This window comes from Schistocerca serialis, chromosome 4, assembly GCF_023864345.2.
Source record: "Schistocerca serialis cubense isolate TAMUIC-IGC-003099 chromosome 4, iqSchSeri2.2, whole genome shotgun sequence".
Lineage (NCBI taxonomy): Eukaryota > Metazoa > Arthropoda > Insecta > Orthoptera > Acrididae > Schistocerca > Schistocerca serialis.
The window spans coordinates 861,772,637-861,799,222 of NC_064641.1; the positions used below are offsets into that span (position 1 = coordinate 861,772,637).

The window sequence follows — 26,586 nt, forward strand, 5'->3', positions numbered from 1 at the left end:
GTCATGCGTGAATTTTGTGTGTTCCACATATTCTGTCGGTGATTGTTGGGATTGGTATTGTTTTGGTGGTAATTATGTCTGTTATATGTCATGTTCCTGTCAAAGTAGCCCGGGTTGTACCGGTTATTCTCACGTCTCCTATTGTTGTTGTTGTACTGTCTGTAATTTTCATTTTGCTTGTAGTTACCATTTTGATATGGGTGATAATTATTGTTATTATTCCACGAATTTCTGCGGTTGTTCCTACTGTCATACACGTTTCCATTTGAATATGTTTCGCGCGCAGGCGGATGGTTCCACCAACCACCGTCACTACGGTTCCTTTGGGGTGGGTGCTGGTTTTGGTTACTAATATGAATAAAATTTGAATGGCGTGAATCGCCTCTGTAAACTACGTCCATTTGATCTAAGAAGTTTAAGAAAGTCTTAACGTCATTCTCCGGTACTCCTATTAATCTGTCCCGGTATGGAAAGGGTAAGTGGCTCTTTAAAGTGTCGATTATCGCTGACAAGTCGGCTGGTTTGGACCAGTACAGTGTCTTGTCTAAGTACCTCTCAAAGTATTGTCTTAATGTCTCTTTTTTAGGGTCATAGGTTTCGGGGTTGCACACTTCTCTCCTTAGACTCTGTTGCTCATTCTCGGACCAGAATTCGTCCAAGAAGGCTTGTTCGAACTGTTCAAACGTAAGGCACCGCCGCTTCATAGCGGCACCCCACTTAGCTGCTCGTCCTCTCATGAGATTGGTGACGTATCTGATTTTATCGACTTCTGACCAACTACGTGGAAAAACACCGTCAAATGATCTAATAAACACAATAGGGTGGACTTTGTGCTTGTCCTCACTGGAAAATGTCTGGAAATACCCATGTCTTACAAACGTGTCATCGGCCATGCCGGTAACGTAATATTGCTCGTTCGGTGGAAAAGAAAGCGGCACATTGTAATTTTGATTTGAAATAGGTGATTCCACAATAGGTGGTGTTCTGTCTGTGTCATTAGCCATGGTTTTAGCTGTTTTGTCGTTTCCTGACGATGCGTTTGCACCTATCGCCAAACACGGCACAACATTGTCTCGTAATTTTGTCACTTCGTCTTGTATGTGTTTTGTCTCGTCTTTAACATGTGTCTTTGTTTTTGAAAGTATGTCCTGTGTAATTGTTTCAAGTTTTTTGTCCAGATAGTCGTCACACAATTTACATTCATGTACAATTCTCTCGGCCTGTTTGTGTCGTTGTTTAGTGACGCGAGGTCCGCTCGATCTTCTAACTTTTCTATCTTTTCTTTGAGGTGGGTCTGTTCAAGAACTACCATTGTAAGTTGTTGGGTAATATTTCCCACTTCTTCAGTCAGCTTTTCTTGGGTGGAGCTAGCTGAAGTGTGGACCTGAGCTAACTCTTCCACACGGGTGTTCACTTCCTGCTGCACATTAACTATTTGAGTTAACTGATTCTCACATCGGGTGATATTGTTTTTTGTTTCGTGTGTGAATGTAACCAAAGTTTCTTCCTGTTTAGTGACTCGGTCGGACAATGTCTCAAACTGGCTGAGCTGTTGAGTGGTGTTATTTAATTCTGTCATCTGTTTTGTCGTCCGTTCAAAATTTTCGGTCATAGTATGGTTTAATATGTCAATTTTCTGACTAACGTCTCGTTTCATGTCTGCAAATAACTCTAATAGTCGGTCCAGTTTGTCAGTTTCCTGTGTCTGATTTGTGTCACATTGCTGAATTTGTCTCATATTCGGTTCTGACATTGATGTTAACAATGGTGCTGACGGTCTAGCCTTGCGTCCATTCCACATTTCGTCATTTAAAGTCGCCATCTGTGTATTATCACAAATGTTGCGAGTTTGAGGCAAAATCATTGCATTGATCTGTGAACTCGTCCATGGAGGGAAACGCGGACTTTCTTGTTGGTTGAAAGATGAATCTACTTCACTTAACTATCTCTACCTTACCACGTTCCATTGTAATAGGATGTATAATAGTAAGTCAAAAAGGGAATAATATAAGTCTGATTAATAAAGATTTGACTCAAATTTAGGTTGAAATATTTTCTCGTCAATGTAAATGATTGCTCTATTGCAAACAATGGTTGAGAAAGATGCAGCAGGGCGGACAAAATTTTTCGTAACAAATGACTGTTTGGCGGTCAAATTCACGATCTTCATATGCTACAACAATACTATAATTAAGACAAACTACAATAGAGATAGATAATTTTGTAAAAATCTAGAAGAAAACTACAGGATGTGTGGAAAAGGAAAAATGGATTCTGCAGTTGGCTATTGAATGCTTGAATGAAACATAATTGTGTGACTCACCATTAAATTTTCTGTCCTGCAACGGCTGGTCAATCACTTCTGCGTAAATCGTATTCGTCAAAATATGGATTTTCTTAATACATCTCCATCGGATAATCACCAAAAGTCCTCAAAATAAGTTTCGCATCAATATATGCCATGAAAAGAAAAACAGATTGAATTAGTTACAAAAATTCTTTACAATATTGTGCTATCATTTGCTTAGGTACAATAAAGTTGGTGTTTTCGTTACCCTTTAAACTTCAGGATTTTATTCTCTGTTGGGAAAAATACAAATTAAAGTTTCAAATTTGCTCAAAAACGACACATCCGAAAATTGCGTCCAGTCGCGGGAGCCAGTTGTAGTGGTTAATAAAAAAAAAAATGGGAGAAGAGAGACCGTGAAAAAGGGAAAGAATGAAAAGCAAATCGGACTTTGTATTACAGAAAAGCTATCGGACTTCGTTATTCGGAAAAGCTATTGTTGGGGTGGTCCTTGTGGCGTTTTTGAGCAAAAGTTAAACCAATTTTCACTACAAAAGTTATTGAAAAGAAACAGAGAATAACAGAATGTAACGGACAGGGGGAAGTGGCGTAGACGAGAGATCATCCTTTACCAGATTAACTTATCTTCTTTAGGGCGGCGTCCACGTCTTCAAAAATCTCCTTCATTTCAGCGTGAAAAAATCTGCTCCGAAATCTTGTAATAGTCCAGGGATCACTAATTTATACCAATTAAAATCATCTTGATACTGTATGCAATTTAATTCACTTTGCTACTTCCATCCAACGAATTTCTTAATAACTTCCACAATATCTACACATTACAATCAGATCAAGATTAGCCATTAAGTTTTTACGTCAGCATCCGATCACGCCTGCCTTAAGCTACGGCTATCAAGAGACAATTGAAACGGAATAAAAAAACAAAAAAAGTTAACAATTTTAGTAGTTTCTCTGCCGTCGAGCGCTCATACCGCTGCGACGAGATATTTTTTATCTGAGGGAACGAGTGTAGCGCGGCGAAATTCAAAGCCCCGCTACAACCTTCTTACTGTTTCCATGCTTGATCTGCGTTCTGTTTTTGACGGACTATTCAATGGGCCATCTTGCCGCTAAATCTGAAGTGGCTGCGATGGGGAGTTTCCCTTGTTAGTGCGAGGCATGTTTTTTAAGTAAGTACCGTTTTGAAATTAAAAGAAGACGTGCTAAGAAATCTCGATAATTTTATTTTTACATGAAAGCCTGTACCTTAATCTATTTTTCTGCATAATTTCCGTCAATATTGAGGCACTTGTCATAACGTTGTACCAGTTTTTGAATACCCTCCTCATAGAAGTCTGCCGCCTGACTTGTTAACCACTACGCCACCACTGTTTTGACTTCGTCATCGTCTTGAAGACGCTGACCGCCCAGGTGTTTCTTCAAGTGCAGGAACAGATGGTAGTCACTGGGCGTAAGATCGGGGCTGTACGGAGGATGATCTAGAGTTTCCCATCGAAAAGATGTGGTGAGATCTTTGGTCTGATTCGCCACATGCAGACGGGCATTGTCTTGCAGCAAAACTATGCCCTTGCTCAACTTCCATGGACTGTTGCTTTGAATCTGGTGTGACGTAAGCCACCCATGTTTCATCGCTCGTAACAATTTGGCTTAAGAAATCATCACCGTCGTTGTGGTGCCGCTCGAGGAAAGTCAATGCACTGTCTAAACGTTTGGTTTTGTGCACATCCGTCAACATCTTCGGTACCCAACGTGCGCACAATTTTCGATAATTCAAGTGCTCGGTCACAATGCCATACAAAACACTACAAGAAACATTAGGAAAGTCATCCCGCAAAGAGGAAATCGTAAAGCGTCTGTTTTCTCACACCTTATTGTCCGCTTCCTACACTAAACCTTCATTAACGACCTAAGGACGCCCACTCCGGTGTTCATCATGCACATTTGTGCGGTCATCTTTCAGTGCCCTCATCCACACTCTTACCATTCTATCACTCATAATGTTTTCTCCGTAAACTGCACAGATCTCACGATGAATATCGATCGCTTTTAGGCCTTTAGCACTAAGAAATCTTGTAACAGCCCGTACTTCACAGTCGGCGAGACTCACGATTATCGGAGGCATTTTAAACACTCAGTACACAACCTTAACAAGGAAGAATCAGACTGTAATGGCGTCAGTGCGTAGATTAAGGTACAGGCTTTCTCGTAAAACTAAAATTATTGAGATATCTTAGCACGTCTTTTTTAATTTCAAAACGGTACTTATTTAAAAAACACCCCTCGAAGCACACTCCTTGGGTTCTCGGCGCATTAGTAACGCTGACAACGATGCTGGAGTTCTGCGTTTTGCTCTGGAAAATCGCTGGTGAAAAGTGGCCAATGATTAAGCAAGCATATGCAGGCGAGGCACTTGCAAGAAGTATTTACGAGTGGCACGAAAGGTTTTGTAAAGGCAGAGATTCAGTGCAAGACGGTCCTAGAACTGGTCGCCCGCTTACAGCACATACCGAAGCAAACGTGGTCCGTGTAAGGCAGTTATTGCAAGAAGATAGTTACGTAACTGTAGGTGAGATATCAGATTAACATAATCTGAATCGTGAAGAGTCATAAGATTTTACGCGAAGATTTAGGAAAACGGAAACTTAACGCAAAAGTTGTCGCTCACACACTAACAGATGAATTGAAAGAGGAAAGACGTAGGATTTCTGCTCAACTACTGGATAGGGCCAAGCGTGGTCCCCCATTGCTGTCAGAGGTTATTGCTGGGTATGAATGTTGATGCCACCAGTGTGACATCCACATGAAGCGTCAAAGCGCTGAATCACCGAGTCATGGATCACCAGCCTCGAAAAAAGTCAAACGACAACCTTCGGGAACAGTTCAAACAGTAATCCAAACTCTTACATTGAAGTCTTGAAGCATTTGTGGCAAGTAATTATACGTTGCCACCCAATTTCATTCTCAGGACTGGTTCTTACTGCACGACAATGTAAGACCCCATACAGCTTTATCTGTTACCAAGTATCTGGCCAGGCATTCTATTATAGCCATCGCACATCCACCATATACGCCCGTCCTCTCGCCTTGCCAGTTTTTCTTGTTTCCGTGAATGAAAAGCCGACTGATAGGAAAGCTTCATCAAAATATCGCGGACATCCAACGGGCTGTGACAAATGAGCTTACGAGCATCGCAGACTAAGATTTCTCTGCTTTCTTCCAAGACCTTCACCAGCGTTGGCAACAGTGTATAGGGGTCTACTTTGACAGAAGCTAGGATCATTACTGGTAAATGAAATTTTCTATCTTTAAAAAAAAAGTCCTAGAAATTCTCTGACAAAGGGAGTCTTTGTCACAAGGGACATGAAATTAAATCAAGCATGATGCAATAAATAGAAGAAACATGTCATTTAACACATGTAGTAAACATTTGTGATCGTGTCTCATTCTACATAATGCATTAAAATATAAGTACAATTACTTTATTAATCAATTAATTGTCTGCTCAAACAGACAATACAGCACTGCCTCGAGCAATTGCAGTGCCACATCTTTAGGGTAGTTGGGCTGGTAGCAATCTGCAACAGAGAACAGCTGACACAAAGCATTCCACATGGGGCTGGCGGAGAACTTATTGCACCCGTACTATAGCCACTCTGTTGGCTGCTCGTAATATACTACTTTATGTAGGTTACCAATGAGTAATAAGATTGATACACATCCAGCCTGAGTTTCCACCTCTCAAAGCCAGTTTAACGCCTGCTATAATCCCTTAAAAATTCATTTATGTTAAATCATATACATATATACGAGGCAATTATAAAGTCCATGAAATATTTCAAAATATCGGTATAGATAAATGGTCAAGAACAGTTTAGCAAATATTACAGTATGTTAATGAGGAACTCTCAGAGGTTTTTTACAGAGTTTATAAATGTTCAGTGCATCCACTCTTCGGCTACAGCACACATCTAACTGGTAGTCGACATCCATCCATACCCGACCCATAATACGAGGCATGCCTGGAAAGAAAGTACCATTTTGGAAAAAAAACTCATAAAACATTTTCTTCAAACGAAACCTTACTTTTACAGGAAGGAGCATTCCTTAAACTACTTTTCTACGTATTTGCCACCATTCTCCAGATATTTGTCGTAGTGAGAAACTAATTTTTCTATGCCCTCTTCATGGAAACATGCCGCCAGTGAAGACAGTCCCTGCCGAATATTGTTTTTTGCGTCGTCATCACTGTGAAAGTGCCTCCCTATAAAATCACCCTTCAAGTTCAAGAACAAGTGGCAGTCAGAAGGCCCAAATTGGGGCTGTATGGCGAGTTTTCGAACTACTCCCAACCGAATTCTTGAATTCTGACACCAGCAGAATGACGACGTGCGTTGTTATGAAGCAACATAGACTGAGCATTTCAAGCCTTTTGTTTTGAATTGAGCTCCGAAGTTTTCTCAGTATCACACCGCATTGACGGTTCCACCTTTGAGAAGGGGTTCGCCAAGGAGAATGCCCTAACCGTCCCAGACCACACTGCACTTGACTTTTTGTGCTGACAATGTTGTTTTGAATTTTTGTTTTAGGGGGCTCGTGAATGCCTAGTGCCTCCACTCCATCAACTGTTGTTTTGATTCTGGAAAGGCATGACAAATCCAAGTTGCACCATTGGTCACAATTCTCTCGCTCATCGCTGTACTGGGTAAGAAATGTCAAAGAACTGCCAAGTCTGTTCTTTTTTTTGTGGACATCTGTAAGCATTTTCGGAACCCAATGGGAACACAATTTGAGAAAATTAAAATAATTTGTGACAAACTTGTGCAAAACAGTTTTTGAGATTCGTAGAAACCTATCACAAAGCATTCTTATTGTGAACCGTCTGTTTTCACGAATTTTTCCTTTCACTTTCTCAACAGAATGCCACCCACTCCATGCTTTGTCATAAACATTGTTCATCTATCATTGAATTGCCTCTCCCACTTTCTCATCATTCCATCAGTCATTACATTTTCCCCATAAATATCTACAAATGGACGATGAATTTCGACTGGCATAACATTTTTTGCCTTCAAAAATCGTGTTACAGAACGCACTTTGCACTTCACAATCGGCGGGTTTGGAGATTGTCTTAAAGATTTTGAACGATCACTAAACACAACACAATCTGGCTGTAATGGCGTCAATGAAAAGACAACAAACCAGATGGATGGGTGCGAGTATGTGGCGGTAGGACGAAACGGTACTTAGTTTCTGGACTTGCTCTATATCAGGAGGGATGGTAAGAACAGCTGCTGCAATGCGTTGTCATAGGTCTTTGAGGTAGTGTCGTAGAGGGGGAACTTAAACGCTGTCCTTGATGTGTGTCGGGCTGTTGCAGACACAACTTCTTTAGTGCTCCTTGTGTTACTCGAACAGCACACATCATCCAGCTCTGGTAACTCTCAATGCAACATGCTCATTTCACTGGCACTTCAGCTGCCCCTTTCCCCTGTCTTGCAGTTACAAAGACGATATTTTGGGCATGGACTTTGCCTAACTGCCATCCTAATGTTTTCTTATTTGAAGTAAATAAAATTAATTTCTGCCTCAATTTTTATTATCACAGGATACAGGTTTCGGAAGATTATTCCTCCACCTTAAAGGATACAACTATGGGCGATTACAGCTGCATAACTTAGACTGGATTGCCAGCCTCCATTTATCCTATTGGCCATTAAAATTGCTACACCACGAAGATGACGTGCTACAGACGTGAAATTTAACCCACAGGAAGAAGATGCTGTGATATGCAAACGATTAGCTTTTCAGAGCATGCACACAAGGTTGGCACCGGTGGCGACACCTACAACGTGTTCACATGAGGGAAGTTTCCAACCGATTTCTCATACACAAACAGCAGTTGACCGGCGTTGCCTGGTGAAACGTTGTTGTGATGCCTCGTGTAAGGAGGAGAAATGGCTACCATCACGTTTCCGACTTTGATTAAGGTCGGATTGTAGCGTATCGCGATTGCGGTTTATCGTATCCCGACATTGCTGCTCGCGTTGGTCCAGATCCAATGACTGTTAGCAGAATATGGAATCGGTGGGTTCGGAAGGGTAATACGGAACGCCGTGCTGGATCCCAACGGCCTCCTATCACTAGCAGTCGAGATGACAGGCATCTTATCCGCATGGCTGTAACGGATCGTGCAGCCACGTCTCGATCCCTGAGTCAACAGATGGGGACGTTTATAAGACAACAACAATCTGCACGAACAGTTCGACGACGTTTGCAGCAGCATGGACTATCAGCTCGGAGACCATGGTTGCGGTTACCCTTGACGCTGTATCACAGTCAGGAGCGCCTGCGAGGGTATATTCAACGACGAACCTGGGTGCACGAATGGCAAAATGTCATGTTTTCGGATGAATCCAGGTTCTGTTTACAGCATCATGATGGTCGCATCGCCAGCCAGAGTGGCCGAGCGGTTCTAGGCGCTACAGTCTGGAACCGCGCGACCGCTACGGTCGCAGGTTCGAATCCTGCCTCTGGCATGGATGTGTGTGATGTCCTTGGGTTAGTTGGGTTTAAGTAGTTCTAAGTTCTAGGGGACTGATGACCACAGCAGTTAAGTCCCATAGTGCTCAGAGCCATTTGAACCATTTTTTTGATGGTCGCAACCGCGTTTGGCGACATCGCCGTGAACGCACGTTCGAAGCGTGTATTCGTCATCGCCATACTGGCGTATCACCCGGCATGATGGTATGGGGTGTCATAGGTTACACGTCTCGGTCACCTCTTGTTCGCAATGACGGCACTTTGAACAGTGGACGTTACATTTCAGTGTTATGACCCGTGGCTCTACCCTTCATTCGATCCCTGCGAAACCCTACATTTCGGCAGGATAATGCACGCCCACATGTTTCAGGTCCTGTACGGGCCTTTCTGGATACAGAAAATGTTCGACTGCTGCCCTGGCCAGCACGTTCTCCAGATCTCACCAATTGAAAACGTCTAGTCAATGTTGGCCGAGCAACTGGCGCGTCACAATACGCCAGTCACTACTTTTGATGAACTGTGGTATCGTGGTGAAGCTGCATGGGCAGCTGTGCCTGTACACGCCAACCAAGCTCTGTCTGATTCAATGTCCAGGCGTATTAAGGCTGTTATTACGGCCAGAGGTGGTTGTTCTGGTACTGATTTCTCAGGATTTATGCACGCAAACTGCGTGAAAATGTAATCACATGTCAGTTCTAGTATAATATATTTGTCCAATGAATACCCGTTTATCATCTGCATTTCTTCTTGATGTAGCGATTTTAATGGCCAGTAGTGTATGTATGTCATGACAACAGGAAGAGAACGAGTCTTCCTGGTGGCACAACAGGCGTGCGTCCAGCGCAGTGTTGTCCTCAGGCGATACTGAGCGCGCCGACACTGCTGTGGTCGCTGCAGCCGCTGCTGGTGCCGCCTGGTGGCAGCGTCGCGAATCTCTCCAACATGACGGAGCCTGCGCTCAAGCGTAGTACGCCGCTGCCCATGTGGCTGCCGCCGGCGCTGCAGAGTTCACCCGCCTACGAGATGGTGTACGGGCTGCAGGTATTCTCCATGCTGGTGGTCCTGCAGACCTCTGTCTTCACTGGCATCTTCTTCCTCGTCCTCATGCTCAGCATCGCTGCCGAGCTGCACGTGCTCAACGACAGCATTGCCGGGAACAGTGGGCAGGTGTCCAGGTCTCCCTGGCGACAACACAGTTTGTCCACGATGGAAAGCCACCGTGCTACTGAAGTAGATGCTGCAAACGATGGCGCAGTCACCAGTTTTGAGAGAAGCCACTTGCAGCGACAGATGTATTGCGACTTGGCGAACAACATTCGGCATCATCAGTTGATTATAAGGTGAGTATCACATTTGACCCAACCCCGCTCTCATTTCGATAATTATCTTTCTGTTACACATAACATATTGCACAATTATACCAATTCAGCAGTACTGATATGCGTACATACACTATCTGATCAAAATCATCCTAACATGGAATTGACCACTAGATGTGGTGGGAGGGAAACTGCTGGTATAAAAGAGGGTGGGAGTATTTAGTTATCACTACAGAATCAGTAACAGCAGACTGGGTCTATCAGAACAACTCAGTGGCTTCAAACGAAGACTAGTCATAGAATTTCACTTGAGCAAACAATCCACCAAGGACACTTCAACCATTCCAATGCAACCTGAGACTGCGGTTCATAATGAGATTGTCAAGTGGAAATGTGAAGGTACAGCCACACCGAAACAAAGACCAGGCAGACTTCAGGTACTGAAAGGTAGAGATGTTGAGACTTATGGAGAGTGATTGTAAAGGATCACACAACATCAGCAGAGGGAATCACTTGTGAGTTTCCCAGATCTACCAGCATTGCAGCTAACACAGTGAGTGTGTATAGAGAGTTAAAAAGAATGGGGCATACTGCTCAAGCAGCTCCTCATAAGCCAAACATTCCTGTAGTTAATGCTAATTGAGGCTTGACATGGTGGAAATACCAAAATGCACAACATGAAAAAACTTTGGATAAATTTAAACACGAAAATAAACTCACAGTGGCGATGATGAAACCAATATTTCATGACATTTGTGGTCCAAAATCGCTAAAAAGATGTGTGGGTTGCTCCACTTAAAATGCTAATCATTCATTCCATTCCAAAATTTGGGAGATATGTCCAGAGACTGGAGATCTGTGATATTGTAATTACTTTTAATGATTGGATGGATGGAAGATCAAAAGTTACTGAGAGGCTAAAAATACCAGCAGGGCTAAGTATAATAAAATTTGTGAATGGACCTGACAAGGGCTCATTAAACACGAACAAGGTCGTAGGTAGACATATAACAAGAAGCACTTTATTTGGTATAACATGAAAGACACACTTCATATAAAACCACAAGGGTTGCAGTCTTGGAGTCACAGAAACACAACAAGACCTCTTGGTCCAGTCAGAACTGGCATACTGTTTTATATGTTGATAATCAATGGCAAGCCAGACTAGCGATAGTTGACTAGAAATGGTAGATTCATAGCGTAACACTATCACTGTGATTGTAATGGTACAAAATGTATGTCCAGACGAAGCACAGTTTGAATGGCTGTGCGAAAATCACAATCACAAAAAGTCTAAGATTGGTGGATAACAGAGTCTGGTGCCTTAGTCCTGAGAGGCCATGGTCAACGAGCATTGTTCATTGTAGATGCCTGGTGGCTCACAGAAGGCTTCCAAAGCAATGGTATCCAAGATGTTGTTCCAGCATCAACTGTCTGGCTGTGGACATGCGGCGACCTATATACTGTGCCAAGAGAGCAATACAGCACAACCTAGTTGCAGGCATATGACATCACAGAGGCAATTAGTGCCGTAATTGCCATGCTTCCTGTTGGCAGTGTGGCCACCAACTATTGGTGAAGAGGATGCCTCTGGCTGCAGCAGCAGCTCCAACAGTCGCCTCTAATAATGAGCCATTGTTTCCGCTGTCCTCCAGAACTCTTTTTGCTTGATTCACAATGACAAGCATACTTTGGCCACTCGTTGCACAGGCTTATTATGTCAGCAGAATATGTGGACTAACACTGCACCTCTCCCTCCCTCCAGATCTGCAGGAGAGATGGTTGACTGCCTAGATTGGCGTCAGTGACCGTCAGAAGCAAAGGCTTTGAGCCCTTGCAATCAACCTCTATTGGAACGGATGCATCAGCAGCAGTTGACACACCATCAAGGATGCTGACATATTGCTGATTGGTGGCCTCCCATTCGGTAGGGCACTGCTGCTGCAACTATGGTTGATCTAGCTCAAACATCAGATTTGAGAGATCTGGAACAGTGATAGAGGTGGAGCCACAGGTTGAAATGCTGGTGGCCGGTGGGGGCACAGTTGATTGATATGCTTGCATGATGGGGACTCATCCTGCAGCTGGACCTCCACCAAAGTTCTGCTGAGGTAGCAGTTGATGCATGTTGGAACCCATTGATGCATAGCCCATGAAAAGACCATTCATCACATGTCAATGTGGATACATAGCGATGGTAATGCAGCCCAAAGGAAGGGTGGTCAAAGGCTAAAGGGTTCACAGTGAACAGCTGGGAGCGCTGAGGGTGGCCATGTACCCTTCCCACTAGGCTCCCCCATCTTGCTGCAGCATAGAATTAACCCACCTGGAACTGGAATACGGAAAATCTGAAAAAAATACTGGAGGGGTGATTGGAAAACTTTGCCATTGATCTGACATGGAGCTGAATGTAAGGAACCCAAGGCGCCAACTAGATGTGCATGCAGGAGCAAATGTTCCATTCTCAGAGCTGGTGTCATGTCCAATGTTGTCCTGCCATGTCCTGTCCTGCACCGTGCCGCACTGGGGAGCAATACCTAGTGCCACCAGGAGAAATGTATTTCCAAAGCCAGATCGTGGGAAGATCCAAATGCAGAATGTTTCTACCATCCTTGGTGTCAATGAATAAAAAGCCAGTCATAACACAAGGATTGTGACATTTGGTGGTAGAGCAAAATTGGCCTGTCACCTAAATGGTATTTTTACTATAACTCTTTGGCTGATCAGTAAATGATTGAAGTGATAATGAGCCAAGCTGCCTGTAAGTTGGCAAATTAATGATGGATGTGGATGATGCTGTGTTGATGTGGTATGTGACTGGAATGTTATTAAGGGATACTTCCAATATCAATAACCGATTCCAAATAGGGAACACAGCTTCTTCATATAACATACGCAGACTTAAGAGCAGTTAACCAGCTTCTGAAACCATGTTCCGAAGACGTGTTCTACCCACATTCATCTTGTGCATGGAGCTACATACCTCCACATTGTAACCCAATTTTCCCCAAAATGAACATTTTACCTTTCGAAAATAGTACTGTTGCTATTGGTGAGAAATAACAGAATTACTGCAAAACTGCAACTTCAGGGAAGCACAGCTGGTCGAAATCTCAGAAGAATGGGGTGCCACACCTGCACGATCCATTCCTGATTGATTAGACCATTTCCTTTATGACTCCTTAAGAATTTGTGGTGGACAACTGACACATGGATTTGCCAAACAAAATATTTCATTAATTTAGTTTTATACTGACATTAAAACAAGTTACAAGGTTCGACATCAGGATTCAACTGTGATAAATATCAGCACCTAAGTATGCTTATCAGAGAGTGCTGATGGATATCACCAGAGATTCCATGTGCAATGAAATGCTGATCCAAGTGTGTGATATACTTAGCCCATAGTTCTTCTGCTTTCCCGTCAAAAGTAGGAAATGGTAGCAGTGACGACCGGAATCGTTTTATCATGGTGTCGGTTCATGAAAGTTGGTTGGAAACTTCTGGTGACGCTGTGATAGTGGTATCTTTCCAATATGGCGCTTGCTGCGTGTTTTCCAATAGTGAGAACACTTGGGTAGTCACATCTGCCTTGACACCAGACATTCTACAACGAGAACTGAGTGTTAGCACATTACATATGCTAAATACTGTCTTACGCGCACCGTCTAGCCTAGAAGTTACGGGAAACTTACAAAGTGAAACTCATAAGTCTAGTCGCCATTGACTGAAGTCACGTGACAATGTCTCACTAAGTGACAGCAAGCCCCAAGCTAGATGTATAACAACACACACTTTGTTTGGTGTAACATGAAAGAGACACTTCTCACAAAACCAGAAGGGTTGCAGTCATTCAGTCACATAAACACAACAAGACTTCTTGCGTAAGTCGGACAAGGCAAACTGTCTAATAGCTTGGTAATGAACACCAAATCCGAAATAGATGTTCGTAGCGGAACGCTATCACTGTGAGTCCAATGCCGCGTCCTGCGTAAGCGACTCTAGCAACTGACTGTGCACAACTGCTTCAGCCAACAAAACATGGCCGCGGGTAAAGCTAAGGAAGTGTCCTAGGTTGGCGATATTCATGCCGCTGTCTGTCGTCTTCTGTAATTGGCAATTCTGAAATTAAACATATTAGAATATTGTCGCTGCAGCACTTGCGACAGTGCTAGCACCAGCTATGAGTCTTTCCGGCGAAGCCCTGGTGCGAAGCCACCTTTTCCTACGAAATACTTATCACCCGGTTTTTAAGAAAACTATTTGGTGAAAAAATTTGATTCTTTCCATTTCACAGCCTGGTATCTTCACCCGATAAAGGAGTGGATTCCTTTTCGTTATTTATCTTAGTTACGGTGCTGCAGGTCCGCCCCCGTTAGCTGAGTGGTCACCGCGGCGGAATGCCACGCTAAGGGGCCCGGGTTCGATTCCCGGCTGAGGCAGGACATTTTCTCCGCTGAGGGACTGGGTGTTGTGTTGTCCTCATCATCTTTTCATCCCCATTTCCGACGAGCAAGTTGCCCAAGGTGGCGTAGAATGCAATAAGTACTTGCCCTCGGCGGCCGACTTCCCCGAATTGGGGACTCCCGGCCCACAATGCCATACGCTCATTTCCATTTTTACCGTGCTGCACGAAACTAAGTAAACGAGTGAACGAAATTTTTAAGAGTTTGCACAAGTAAAATGCACTGTGTATAATCTGCATGTAGTTGATTTTAGGTTACCCAGATCTGCAAATGAAATGTAATCAACATATCGAATTTGTAATTAAAGTTGAGAGCAGAACAATATCTCTCTTAGTTCTCGTGATTTTTTATTGTATACATGACAGAAAGTCGTGTAATGTAATTGTGGTACAAAAAGTTGTTAGCTGACTCAATTTATTATAAAGCTATTTCCATAAGGAATGACTGTAAGATCCCAGTGAATGTTCTACCTATGTATTGTAACTATAAAACCAAACGAGAATAAATGCAAAATCTTTGTTACATATCAATTTATCAAGGAATCTATGAAAATCAACAGCGTTGCAAGGTAAAATTTTATTTGTTACTTAAAATATCTGCAAACTAGTTAGTTATCCAGTTATCAGTTTTTCTCTTTCCCTGTGTACGTATTTCTTTACACAATAAATTGCGTGAAATTATCTTTCATATTGTTTGAGGAATAAATTAAAATGTATACTAACTCTATTCTGCGATAACTCTCCTGAACCTTTAAGCAAAATAAGGGTTCAGTTGGTAGGGCATATCCTGAAGTATCATTAATTCTGTAATAGAGCGAAGAGAGGGGCGTAAAAAGCTGTATAAGCTGTATAGAAAGACAAAGGCTCAGCTTCAGTAAGCAGACTTAAATGTATGTAGCTTGGAGTAGTTACATAGAAGTGAAGAGACTTAAACAGAACAGAGCTGTATCAATCAAGTGTAGTCCGAAGACCAAACAAGAACATTTTTTGTGTCGTTCATTTTGTTCATTACAAAAGAAACTAATTTGATGTGTTTTTTTTTTTTTTTTTTTTTTTAAAAAGCGATATTGCGAATGACACTATTTGGGAAAAACAATAGCAAGGAGTGTGTCAAAATTGCTTGAAATAGTGTTCATATTCACTTCAATTAATTTTTCTTTAAAATATAACCCAATCAACTACCTTTTGAAGTCTGAAAAAATTGTCTACATTCAAGTGGAACACTGATGTTGTTATTTGCCTTTTGCTAAATCTGGATTAATTTTATCCTCTTTTCAGTTGTGTCACTAAAAATCCCTTAATCTTTCACAGTTTTCTTAACTTTTAAATCACGTTGATTTTTACATCACACATTGGGGTCAGTTCTTAAAAATATGTTTCGACTTCAAGTCGCTTAGAAAACTTCGAGAATGAAGCAGAAACAAAAAGATAACTCCTGTGTTCATTAAATTTTCAGTTTGTTATAGATTATGTGTAGCTCTTGCATACGTGTCGTCACAATCATCTAAAACATTTTCTGACCCTATATTGCAGTCTGCACGTTGAGCGTCTGTAATCTCCTTCTTTCCTGTTCTGATCTGCAGCCTGAAGATTTGTGTTATGCAGTTCTCTATGCTATTGTGTTTTGTGCAAGCCTCTTCATCTTCGAATAATGACTGTAAGCTTCATGCTTTTGAACGTGCTTACTGCATCCATCTCTCGGTTTCCCTTTACGATTTATCCCCCACCCCCTCCCCCTCAGACTTCCCACCAACGCTAAAGTGGTGATCCCTTGATGTCTCAGAATGTTTCGTATTAACCGATCCCCTCTTTTTGCCAAGTTGTGTCACAAACTTCTCTGCTCCCCAATCCTATTCAGTTCTTCCTCATTAGTTACGCGAGCTCCCCACTTAATCTTTACCATACTTTTGTAGCACCGCATTTCAAAAGCTTTCTTTCTCATCCAGTCTAAAATGTTTATCGTTTCACTTCCATACATAGCTATACTCCGATGAACACCTCCAGAAAACACTTTCTAACATTTAAAACTATATTCGATGTTAATAAATTCCGCTTCTAAAAAAATGGTTCTTGCAATTTCCAGCCTACATTTAATTTCCTCTATACTTCTGCTATTCTCATTTATTTTGCAGCTCAAATAGCGAAATAGCTGCTGAAATAGCAAAATTGATCTACTGTTTTAAGTGTCTTTTTTCATAATCTAATTCTCTCAAGATCAAGTAATTTAATTTGACTATATTCCATTAACCTTGTTTTGCATTTGCTGATGTTACTCTCATAACCTTCTTTCAAGACACTTGTGAGTAGGCTGTTTAGGTTTTTATGTTGGTAACGCCAGGTAGCGCTCTGTATTAAAATCGCTGACAGCGATGTGTGCAGTCTGTGGCTGGTTAGACTCATTGTTGGAAGTTTTTCGTCTGTGTAGTATTGGGCAGTTGGATGTGAACAGCCAGCAGTAGTAAATGTGGGGAGAGAGATGCCAGAGTTCTGAGATGTCAGTATGGGCCGACGATCTGGATGTGTGTCCGTCAGAAAAAGATATTTGTTAAACTGGATGTCACGAATATATATATTAATGAAGGGTATAGGTTATTGTTAGTCAGGGCTATTCTTTTGTAGGGATTATTAAAAGTCAGATTGCGTTGCTCTAAAATATTGCGTGTCAGTTTAGTAATGATCAGAATAAGCAAAGAGAAAACTGTCTCAGTTTCACTCTGGAGTTTGAAAATCAAGTAATGTAGAAGTTTTTCCAGCACAGTCGTTCTTTACATTCAAAGGGAAGTTTCATACACTGTCAATTCCATTCAACTGCTCTTGAACTCCTGACAGAATTACAGTTTCATCAGCAAAACTTAAAGGTTATATTTCTTCTCCCTGAACTTTAATTCCTACTCCAAATTTTTCTTTGGTTCTCTATACCGCTTGCTCAATGTACACATTGAATAACATCAGGCTACAAAAAAAATGGTTCAAATGGCTCTGAGCACTATGGTACTTAACATCTGTGGTCATCAGTCCCCTAGAACTTAGAACTGCTTAAACCTAACCTAAGGACATCACAAACATCCATGCCTGAGGCAGGATTCGAACCTGCGACCGTAGCGGTCACGCGTTTCCAGACTGAAGCGCCTAGAACCGGCCGGCCAGCAGGCTACAACCTTGATTTCCTTCCCAAACAGTTTCCCTTTCATGCCCCTTGACTTCTATAACTGCCATCTGGTGTCAGTACAAATTGTAAATAGCCTTTCATTTCGTGTATTTTATCCCTGCTGCCTTCAGAATTTCAAAGAGAGTATTCCCGTCAATATCTTCAAAAGCTTTCTCTAAATTTTTCATTTGTATGGCCATGTCGTTAGTAGTTGCTTTACAATTCTTGATGGTATTTTCGTTCTGTCATTAGAAATACAAAAATTCGTGTTTTTTTCACCAGATGCGTTTCGCTTTATTGAGGTAAAGCCTCATAAGTGGTCTATAATTAAGTTATTTACATTTTGATTTGCTTTAAGATCGAAAAATAGTTCGTTAACAATATGTTGGTTTATACTTATGATGATTTTCGCTTGATTTCTCGCTTACATCGGGAAGTACCGTCTGCTAGCCGACGGTCAAAATGTACATCGGGGATATGCTACAATCCTGTCTCACTCTCTTCTCAACCATTTCTTAACTTTCGTGCCCCTCAACTTATATAACTGCCATGGTTTCTGTGAAAGCTGTAAATAACCTTTCGTTCCCTGTATTGTATCCCTGCTATCTTTAGATTTTCAAAGAGAGTACTCCAGTCAACATTGTCAAAAGCTTTCTCTAAGTCTGCAAATCCTGTTAACGTAGTTTTGACTTTCCTTAATCTGTCTTCCAAGATAACTCGTAGGGCAGTATTGCCTCATGTGTTTCTGAATTTCTTCGGAACCCATAGTGATATTCCACAAGGTTGGCATCTACCAGTTTTCCCATTCTTCTGTAAAGAACTCGTGTTAGTATTTTGCAGGCATGACTTGTAGTTCGGTTATATTCACACCTATCAGCAGATTATTTCTTTGGAACTGAAATTATTACATTCTTCTTTAAGTCTAGGCTATCAGTATTACTGACGGTGCCTTGTTTCAACTTAAGTCTTTCAGTGTTCTGTTACATTCTTCTCGCGGTATCGTACCTGCTACCTCATCTTCGTCTACGTCCACCTTCCTTTCTGTGTTATTACCCTCAAGTTCATCTCCCTTTTATAGACCCTCTACATACTTTTCCACGTTTCAGCTTTCCGTTTTTTGCTTAGTATTGGTTTTCCATGTGACCTCTTGATATTCATTCAGCTTCTTCGCTTTTCTCCAACGGTCTCTGTATGTTTCTTGTAGCTATTATCTATCTTTTCCTCCCAATGATATACATTTCTCCTCTAGCCATTCCTGCTTAGCCATTTTGCTCTTCCTGTTAATCTCATGTTTTGTATGTTCGTATTTCCTTTCCCCTGCTTCATTCACTGCATTTTTATATTTTCTCCTTTCAACAGTTAAATTAATACCTGCGGTGATATCCAAGGATTTCCATTAGGCCTTGTCTTTTTACCTAATTGATCCCCTGCTGCCTTCACATTTTCATCCCACGAACCCATCCATTCATCTTTTACTGTATTCATTTCCCCTGTTCTAGTCAATTATTGCCTAATGCGTCCTCTGAAGCTCTCAACAACCTCTGGTTCTTTCAACTTATCCAGCTCTCGTCTCCTTAATTTCCTATGTTTTTGCAATTTCTTCATTTTCAGTCAGCAGTTTACAACCAATAAATTGTGGTGATAGTCCACATCTGCCCTTGGAAAAGTCTTACAGTTTAAGATCTCGTTTCGAAATCTGTCTTAGCATTATACAATTAATCCGATGTTTCCAGGTATTGGCAATGATTAAATTATGCTCTGTATAAAATTCTACCAGGCGTCTGCCTATACTGTTCCTTTCCCCCACAACGTATTCATCTATTATTTTTCCTTATCTTCCTATTCCTACTATGGAATTCCAGTCCATCACAACTATATTTTGGTCTCCCTTAACTGGATAATTGCTTTTATTTCATCATACATTTCTTCAATCTCTTCATCTGCGAAGCTAGGTGGCATATAAACTTTCTACTACTGTGGAGGATGTGGTCTTTGTGTCTCTCTTGGATAGGATAAGGCGTTCAGTGAGCTCTTCATAGCAGGTTCTTATTTCTCGTTAAACCTACTCCTGCAGTACTCCTATTTGATTTTGTATTTATAACTCTGTATTCACCTGACCAGATGCCTGCCGCTCCTGCCACCAAACTTCACTGATTCCCACTATATCTAACTTCAGCCTACCGATTTCCCATCTTTAATTTTTTAACCTATCCGCCCGATTAAGGGATTTAACATTCCACGTTCTGAGCCGTAGAATGCCAGTTTTGCTTCTTCTGATGAGGACATCCTCCTAAGTATTCCGGGCCCTGAGATCTGAGTGGAGGATTATTTTACCTCTGGAATATTTAACCAAGAGGATGCCCTCATCATTTAACCATACAGCAGTGCTGCTTGCCCTTGGGAAAAATAATGAACATAGTTTCCCTTTGCTTTCACCCATTTGCAGTACTAGTACAGCAAGGCCGTTTTTGTTGATGTTGCAAGACCAGATCAGTCAGTCATCCAGACTGTTGACCCTGCAACTACTGAAAACGCTGTTGCCCCTCTTGAGGAACAATACGTCTGCCTCGTCTCTCAGATACTCCTCTGTTGTTGTTGCACCTATGGTATGGCTATCTGTATCACTGAAACATGCAAGCCACCACTCCAACTGCAAGGTCCATGGTTCATGAGGCGGGGTTTCTACTCACAAAACGCGATTTGCTCGAAAGAATTTGGTGTATCCTACTCGTAATACATCAAAAGTTTTCGAACAAGTCGTGTTGTGACATTGCATCCTAAAGTATCAGTGAAGCATAACAATGAAACTTTCTCCAAGCTGAGATACCACAGACAGTTCATCACTTACCTTGTCTCCAACCTCTTTCTATATCGTAATTAACAAAAAAAAAAAATTAATTGTGGGTATTGTTTGGCGGTTGAAGTGGTTTGGGGATGTTGACCCACATGTGTTGACCACATGTATATTAATTATGAATAAAAAACATAAATATATAAACCTCTGAATTATTAATAAAAATTAATATCTGAAAACATATGTTGAGAGCATAATTGGTTTCTGCTGCGATTGATATTATCCTTGCACGTCTCTATCGGAAAAATTACACCAGCGTAAAAATACAAACAATACCTCAGTACCTCCTTTTATTGTTATTGGTCCCGCATCCTCTAAGAGTGGAAAATATCATCTGTATGTTCTTCTATCTACTACTCTTCATATTACGTGCTGCTAGTGCTTGGTACAGATTCTAGGGCTGTATGTTCTTCACCTTCTAAAACAAAATATGTTTTAATTCATATTTAATTGTCAGTCTAAATAGCACTAAATAATATTGCGTAAAATACTCTAATCCAAAATTACTGAATTTTTCAATACTGCCATCTCAGCTGCTCACCTCTTTCCCTTCATTGTTCAACTTGAACTAATTTCCTGTCTACACCTCTCATGCATCCAGGGCATCCTTCTTCTCCCTTGAATAACAAAAACTATCTGTGTCCTACGGAGGTTTCATAAATGCATCTAATTGTGCACCATCATGTAGGTTGTCAAGGATTGACTTGAAAGGTTCTACTTTTCGATTCTGAATGGAGCTTGCAGATTTAACTTTACTGCAGCATTCTTCACATAACTGGTGATTGTAATTAAACTGCAGCTACTCGTAGAATCCCATTGTAGAACGCAATTATTAAATGGGAGCGAAACGAGGTAGATATGCAAATGTATTAACGAAGAACCACTTTACGCTGAGAAAAAAGTTAGGTCCAGTTTTGGCCACCAGATGCAAATCTGGCGTTGGTATGACATCCATGCTGTCATGTGACAAGCCTAAAGTGCTGTTTTGAATCTGTTTCATATGAACAGAACCAATTGCAGTGCTGTATTGAGAGAATATCACCGACTGGAAGGTCTGAGGAGAAGTCTAACGTCATTAAATGATTTAAAGAAGATGACAATTAAATTCGAAAACACGGGTGAGCTTGGTGTGGCGCCTGGAAGAGGAAGATAGTGTATTCCGGTGAAATTATTGACGAGGCTGTTGTCGCTGTAACTAACCACACAGCACATGCCCAGGGTAGTGCTAGTGTGTAATGTCACGATAATTGCCCCTCTCACGGTCTACAGCACGGAAAATTTTGCGCTCTATATTGCAACGGTACCCGTACAAGACCGAGACAGCGGAGCAACTGAAACATCATGATCAGCAATAACTTTCTGAATATATTCTTAAGTTTCTGGCATGGATCGGAGTTGATATGTGGCTGGGCAAATTTCAGTGGACTTACACTCTACATTACAGGGTGCAGTGAATATACAAAACTGCCGAATTTAGGGTGCTGTTAAACAGCGTGTTGTGCACGAAGAGGCACTGAACTCGCCGTATGTAAGTGTGTGGTGTGAACACACAAGCAACTTCTCAGTCCGTTCTTCTTTGAAGAGAATACACCCAGAGGACCTGTCAGATGTACCGTGATGTCTGCAACTTATCGAGACCTCCTTTTACAGCATGTGATTCCTGCTTTGGAAGAGCGCAGCTGTATGGAAACCACTTTTTTCACGCAAGATGGGACAAAATCTCCTGTCGCTGGCCCATTGAAAGATCTGCTTAATGTAGCTCTCTACGAAAGTGTTATCTCAAAAGGTTTTCCAGATGCATACCCTTTAAGATAGCCCGATCTAAATCCATGTGACTTTTGGCTCTGGAGATATCTAAAAGAAGGTACTTACCAGGGACATGTTTAGTCTCTACCTGATGTGAAGGCCAGTATACAGGAACAGGTTGCTCAGATTCCACTGGAACTGCTGCGAGCAAAGTTTGATCTTGTCTTTTTATGGATGCAGCGTCTCTGACGCTCGTACCGAAAAAATTGTGTAAGCAGCGGTTAATAATAAAGTCAACATTATTCCTCTCTCACGTGTTTGACTTTTTCTTCCTACATCCAGTTCCTAATCCATTACGTATGGAAATATTTCTATATACCTTTCATCCATTCACAGTGCCAAATTTGCACCTGGTGGCTAGAAGTGGTACTCATTTTTTCCATTGTAAATTGGTTCTGCATTAACGCATTAGCATATCTACCAAGTTTCGCTGCCCTACGATAATTACACTCCTCACTGGAACCTCCGTGAGCAGTGCACTGTAATTACAACCACCCGATATGATAAAGTTTTCAGCTGCACGTATGATCTTTAATGTGTCTGATGGGTATCTTAACATTATCCCAAAAACCTAGAGCTTCTTGTCACGCAGTACCTCTATTTTTCAACTGCACTGCACAAGTATTAACATACACAATGTAAGACTTGGCAAGTAGCTTACTGCCTCAGATTTGGTAAGACATGTGGTCAATTAAAATATCGTGTCCCCCTGCCTTGAATCCATACTTGTTGATGTTGTAGAAGTTGAATGTGGCGTCATTGTACTTTAAGCCTTTCGAGGAAAAGTGCACTAAATGAACTTCACTGCTGAAAAATATTTATTGCGCATGTATATGCAGATAATGATATTCGTTTTTTTATATACATTATTTTAATGCAAAAGAGAAATAGTAGTCAAAACCAATTGGTTTTGTTGGGATTTTCATGATATGAACTACGACCTGAAGTGAAAAATGCTAAATACCGCTGCTTTATCAAAAACGCAATGAGATTAAAGCTTCAGGTCGACAAAATTTTGTATGAAATGAGATTAGAATTAACATTGACCTTTCAATAATAAAATTAGTGCTACTGTTTCATCTTCAAACTACTCTGATAGTGAGGGGGTTACTGATCAAGAACCTCCTAAAACTCCAGGCACAGATTTTGAAGTTGTCGTAGAAGAGGAAGGAGAAGACACCAGTTCGAACTCACAACCTAAGAAAAGGGGTAGCAAAAGAAAACTTGAAAGTACCTACAGTACTGATCCAGTATCATACTTAGAAATTATAACACTACTAATTAAAGTTGTTAAGTTATATCAGTCAGAACAAGAATTTATAGCTTCCTTGTATGTGTAAATAACCACTTTATCAAGAAATATATGAGCATCATTATTCAAAATAGTAAATTCTATACAAGACAGATGGAACCGTTCCAAAAACCAGAACATTTCGTTAATTCCTGCAATATGTTCAAGTTCCAAAACCAAGTTCCGGCAGAACCAATATCAAAACCATTATAAAATCATTACAAATTTTTGTAGAAAATTCACACAAAATATTTGAAAATTTGTTTTCCTCTTCCTCGAAAAAGCAGGAAGTAATAGAGAACAGGGGCATAGGTCGCTAGCAACTTTTAGAAAGGTCCAGCAGTAAGATAGAAAGGAAAAATGTTTTCCCATTTCCCTGTGATCACCCAAATCCGCATATGCTTTCAAATACATTGTAACAAAATGGAAGTTAAGTCTGTAAAGTTACTCTTTCCAGGTAACCTAAACACACTATTAGGGAAATAGAAAAACAAAATGCATTGTTTATTGAGTTTAGGAAATTATACTTATTTTAAGCAAGACAAAGGTTATTCAAAATTTCATTACCATTCACCCATCACTGAAGCACTCAAAGAGCGATGTTATTGAATGGTGGCGACAGTGGATCTGTAGAACCATTTCAGTATGCAGAATTTTCGGAAGGATTTCGCTGTTCCAAACTCTGAAAATATGTAAGTCATTTTTGTAGAGTAGGTGAGATTTAGAAAACCATCAGGAGCGCATTGTTTGGAGCACATAATAAACATACAGGTGGATTTATATAAACTGTTCTTAACTTTGGTTTCGTTTCTGACCATGAAAAAGTTAATTGCTGTATAACTGTATTTAAACACTTTATGAAGACACGTCGTACATGGTGACATTTCTAAGTGATGTGTTGTTGTTATGTGATGAGTGGGCCTACTCAGATACATCTGTAAGCACTCCATCTCTAACATCCAACTGCCGTAGTTATACTTCAGGATGTAAGTCCGCGATATTGGTGATAAGTTGAGAAAACCGTCCCGAAACACATGTGCTACAAAACGCCACTGTTTCCTGCGCATGTACCCCGACATCAATATAGGATATGATCACCATGCACACGTACACAGGCCTCACAACGGGTTGGCATATTTTGGATCAGGCGGTCGAGCAGCTGCTGGGGTATAGCCTCCCATTCCTGCACCTGTGCCTGGCGGAGCTGAAGTGTTGTAGGGGTTTGAAGACGTCAGCTATACGTCGAACGAGAGCATCCCAGACGTGCTCGATGGGGTTTAGGTCTGGAGAACAGGAAGGCCACTCCATTCGCCTGATATCTTCTGTTTCAAGGTACTCCTCCACGATGGCAGCTCGGTGGGGCCGTAAATTATCATCCATCAGGAGGAAGGTGGGACCCACTGCACCCCTGCAAAGGCGTGCAAAATGACTTCCCGATATACCTGAGCTGTTACAGTTCCTCTGACATGCAGGGGTGTGCGTGCACCAATCATAATCCCACCCCACACCATCAAAACACGACCTCCATACAGGACCCTTTCAAGGACATTGAGGAGTTGGTATCTGGTTCCTGGTTCACGCCAGATGAAAATCCAGAGACAATCACTGTTCAGACTATGCCTGGACTCGTCCGTGAACATAACCTGGGACCAATGTTCCAATGACCATGTACTGTGTTCTTAACACCAGGCTTTACGGGCTCTCCTGCGACCAGGGGTCAGTGGAACGCACCTTGCGGGTCTCCAGGCGAATAAACCATGTCTGTCCAGTCGTCTGTAGTCTGTGTGTCTGGAGACAACTGTTCCGGTGGCTGCGGTAAGGTCCAGAGCAAGGCTACCTGCTGTACTCCGTGGCCGTCTGCGAGCACTGATGGTGAGATATAGGTCTTCTTGTGGTGGTGTACACTGTACTGTAGCGCCTGGACACGTTTCCTGTCTGCTGGAATCATTGCCATAATCTTGAGATCACACTTTGTGGCACACGGAGGGCCCATCCTGAGACCTGCTGTGTTTGACCAGCCTCCAGTCGCCCTAGTATTCTACCCCTCATAACGTCATCAATGAGCCATTTTCAACACACAATCACCATTCAAATGGTTCAAATGGTTCTGAGCACTATGGGACTTAATATCTTACGTCATCAGTCCCCTAGAACTTAGAACTAATTAAACCTAACTAACCTAAGGACATCACACACATCCATGCCCGAGGCAGGATTCGAACCTGCGCAGTTCCGGACTGAGCGCCTAGAACCGCGAGACCACCGCGGCCGGCACACTCACCATTAGCACATCTGAAAACGTCTGCACACTTACTCGCTGCACCGTACTCTGTCATGTACCAACATACTTCTGAGTATGTGGACTGCTTCTAGCGCCACCGTGCGACGACCGCAGGTCAAATGCACCGCATGGTTATACCCTGAGCTGATTTAAACCCGCAAACCGCCCACCAGAGCGTTTTTTCACCATGCATCAGCATTATCCTTAAATTGCGAGCATGAGTGTAGGTGTTTCGTTGCATTTCTACAGACCAAGTACGTAGTCTGATGAAATGCATGAACATCGATGGTAACCATGTGCCAAACTAACCGAAAATATGCTCCAGACGTCCAGTTGATAATAAAATAACCGCATGATCATTGAATAATATGCATGAAGCACGATAGAGCTACCTCTGATGTCGCTCATTATATAAATGACTTAATACATAATAGGACCACCTGTCTTGATGAATGCACAAAACGTCTTCTCCGAATCCGAATGAGCCACCTTGAAACACAGCTTAGGTAGTGAACTCACCTGTACTCAGTTAATGGGTCATCTGAACTTATTCTGCTTTCCAGGCGATAGCTTG

General features: G+C 41.7%; 1 protein-coding gene across 1 annotated transcript in view; it reads left to right on the plus strand.

The window, feature by feature from the left end:
- Positions 1-10,056: 10,056 nt before the first annotated feature.
- LOC126475110 (odorant receptor 45b-like) overlaps positions 10,057-26,586 on the plus strand; it is a 76,713-nt gene continuing 60,183 nt past the window's right edge. The window contains exon 1 of the mRNA XM_050102694.1: positions 10,057-10,188. Coding sequence (XP_049958651.1) covers positions 10,139-10,188 — 50 coding nt within the window. The 5' untranslated portion in view covers positions 10,057-10,138. The remainder of the gene's footprint in view (positions 10,189-26,586) is intronic.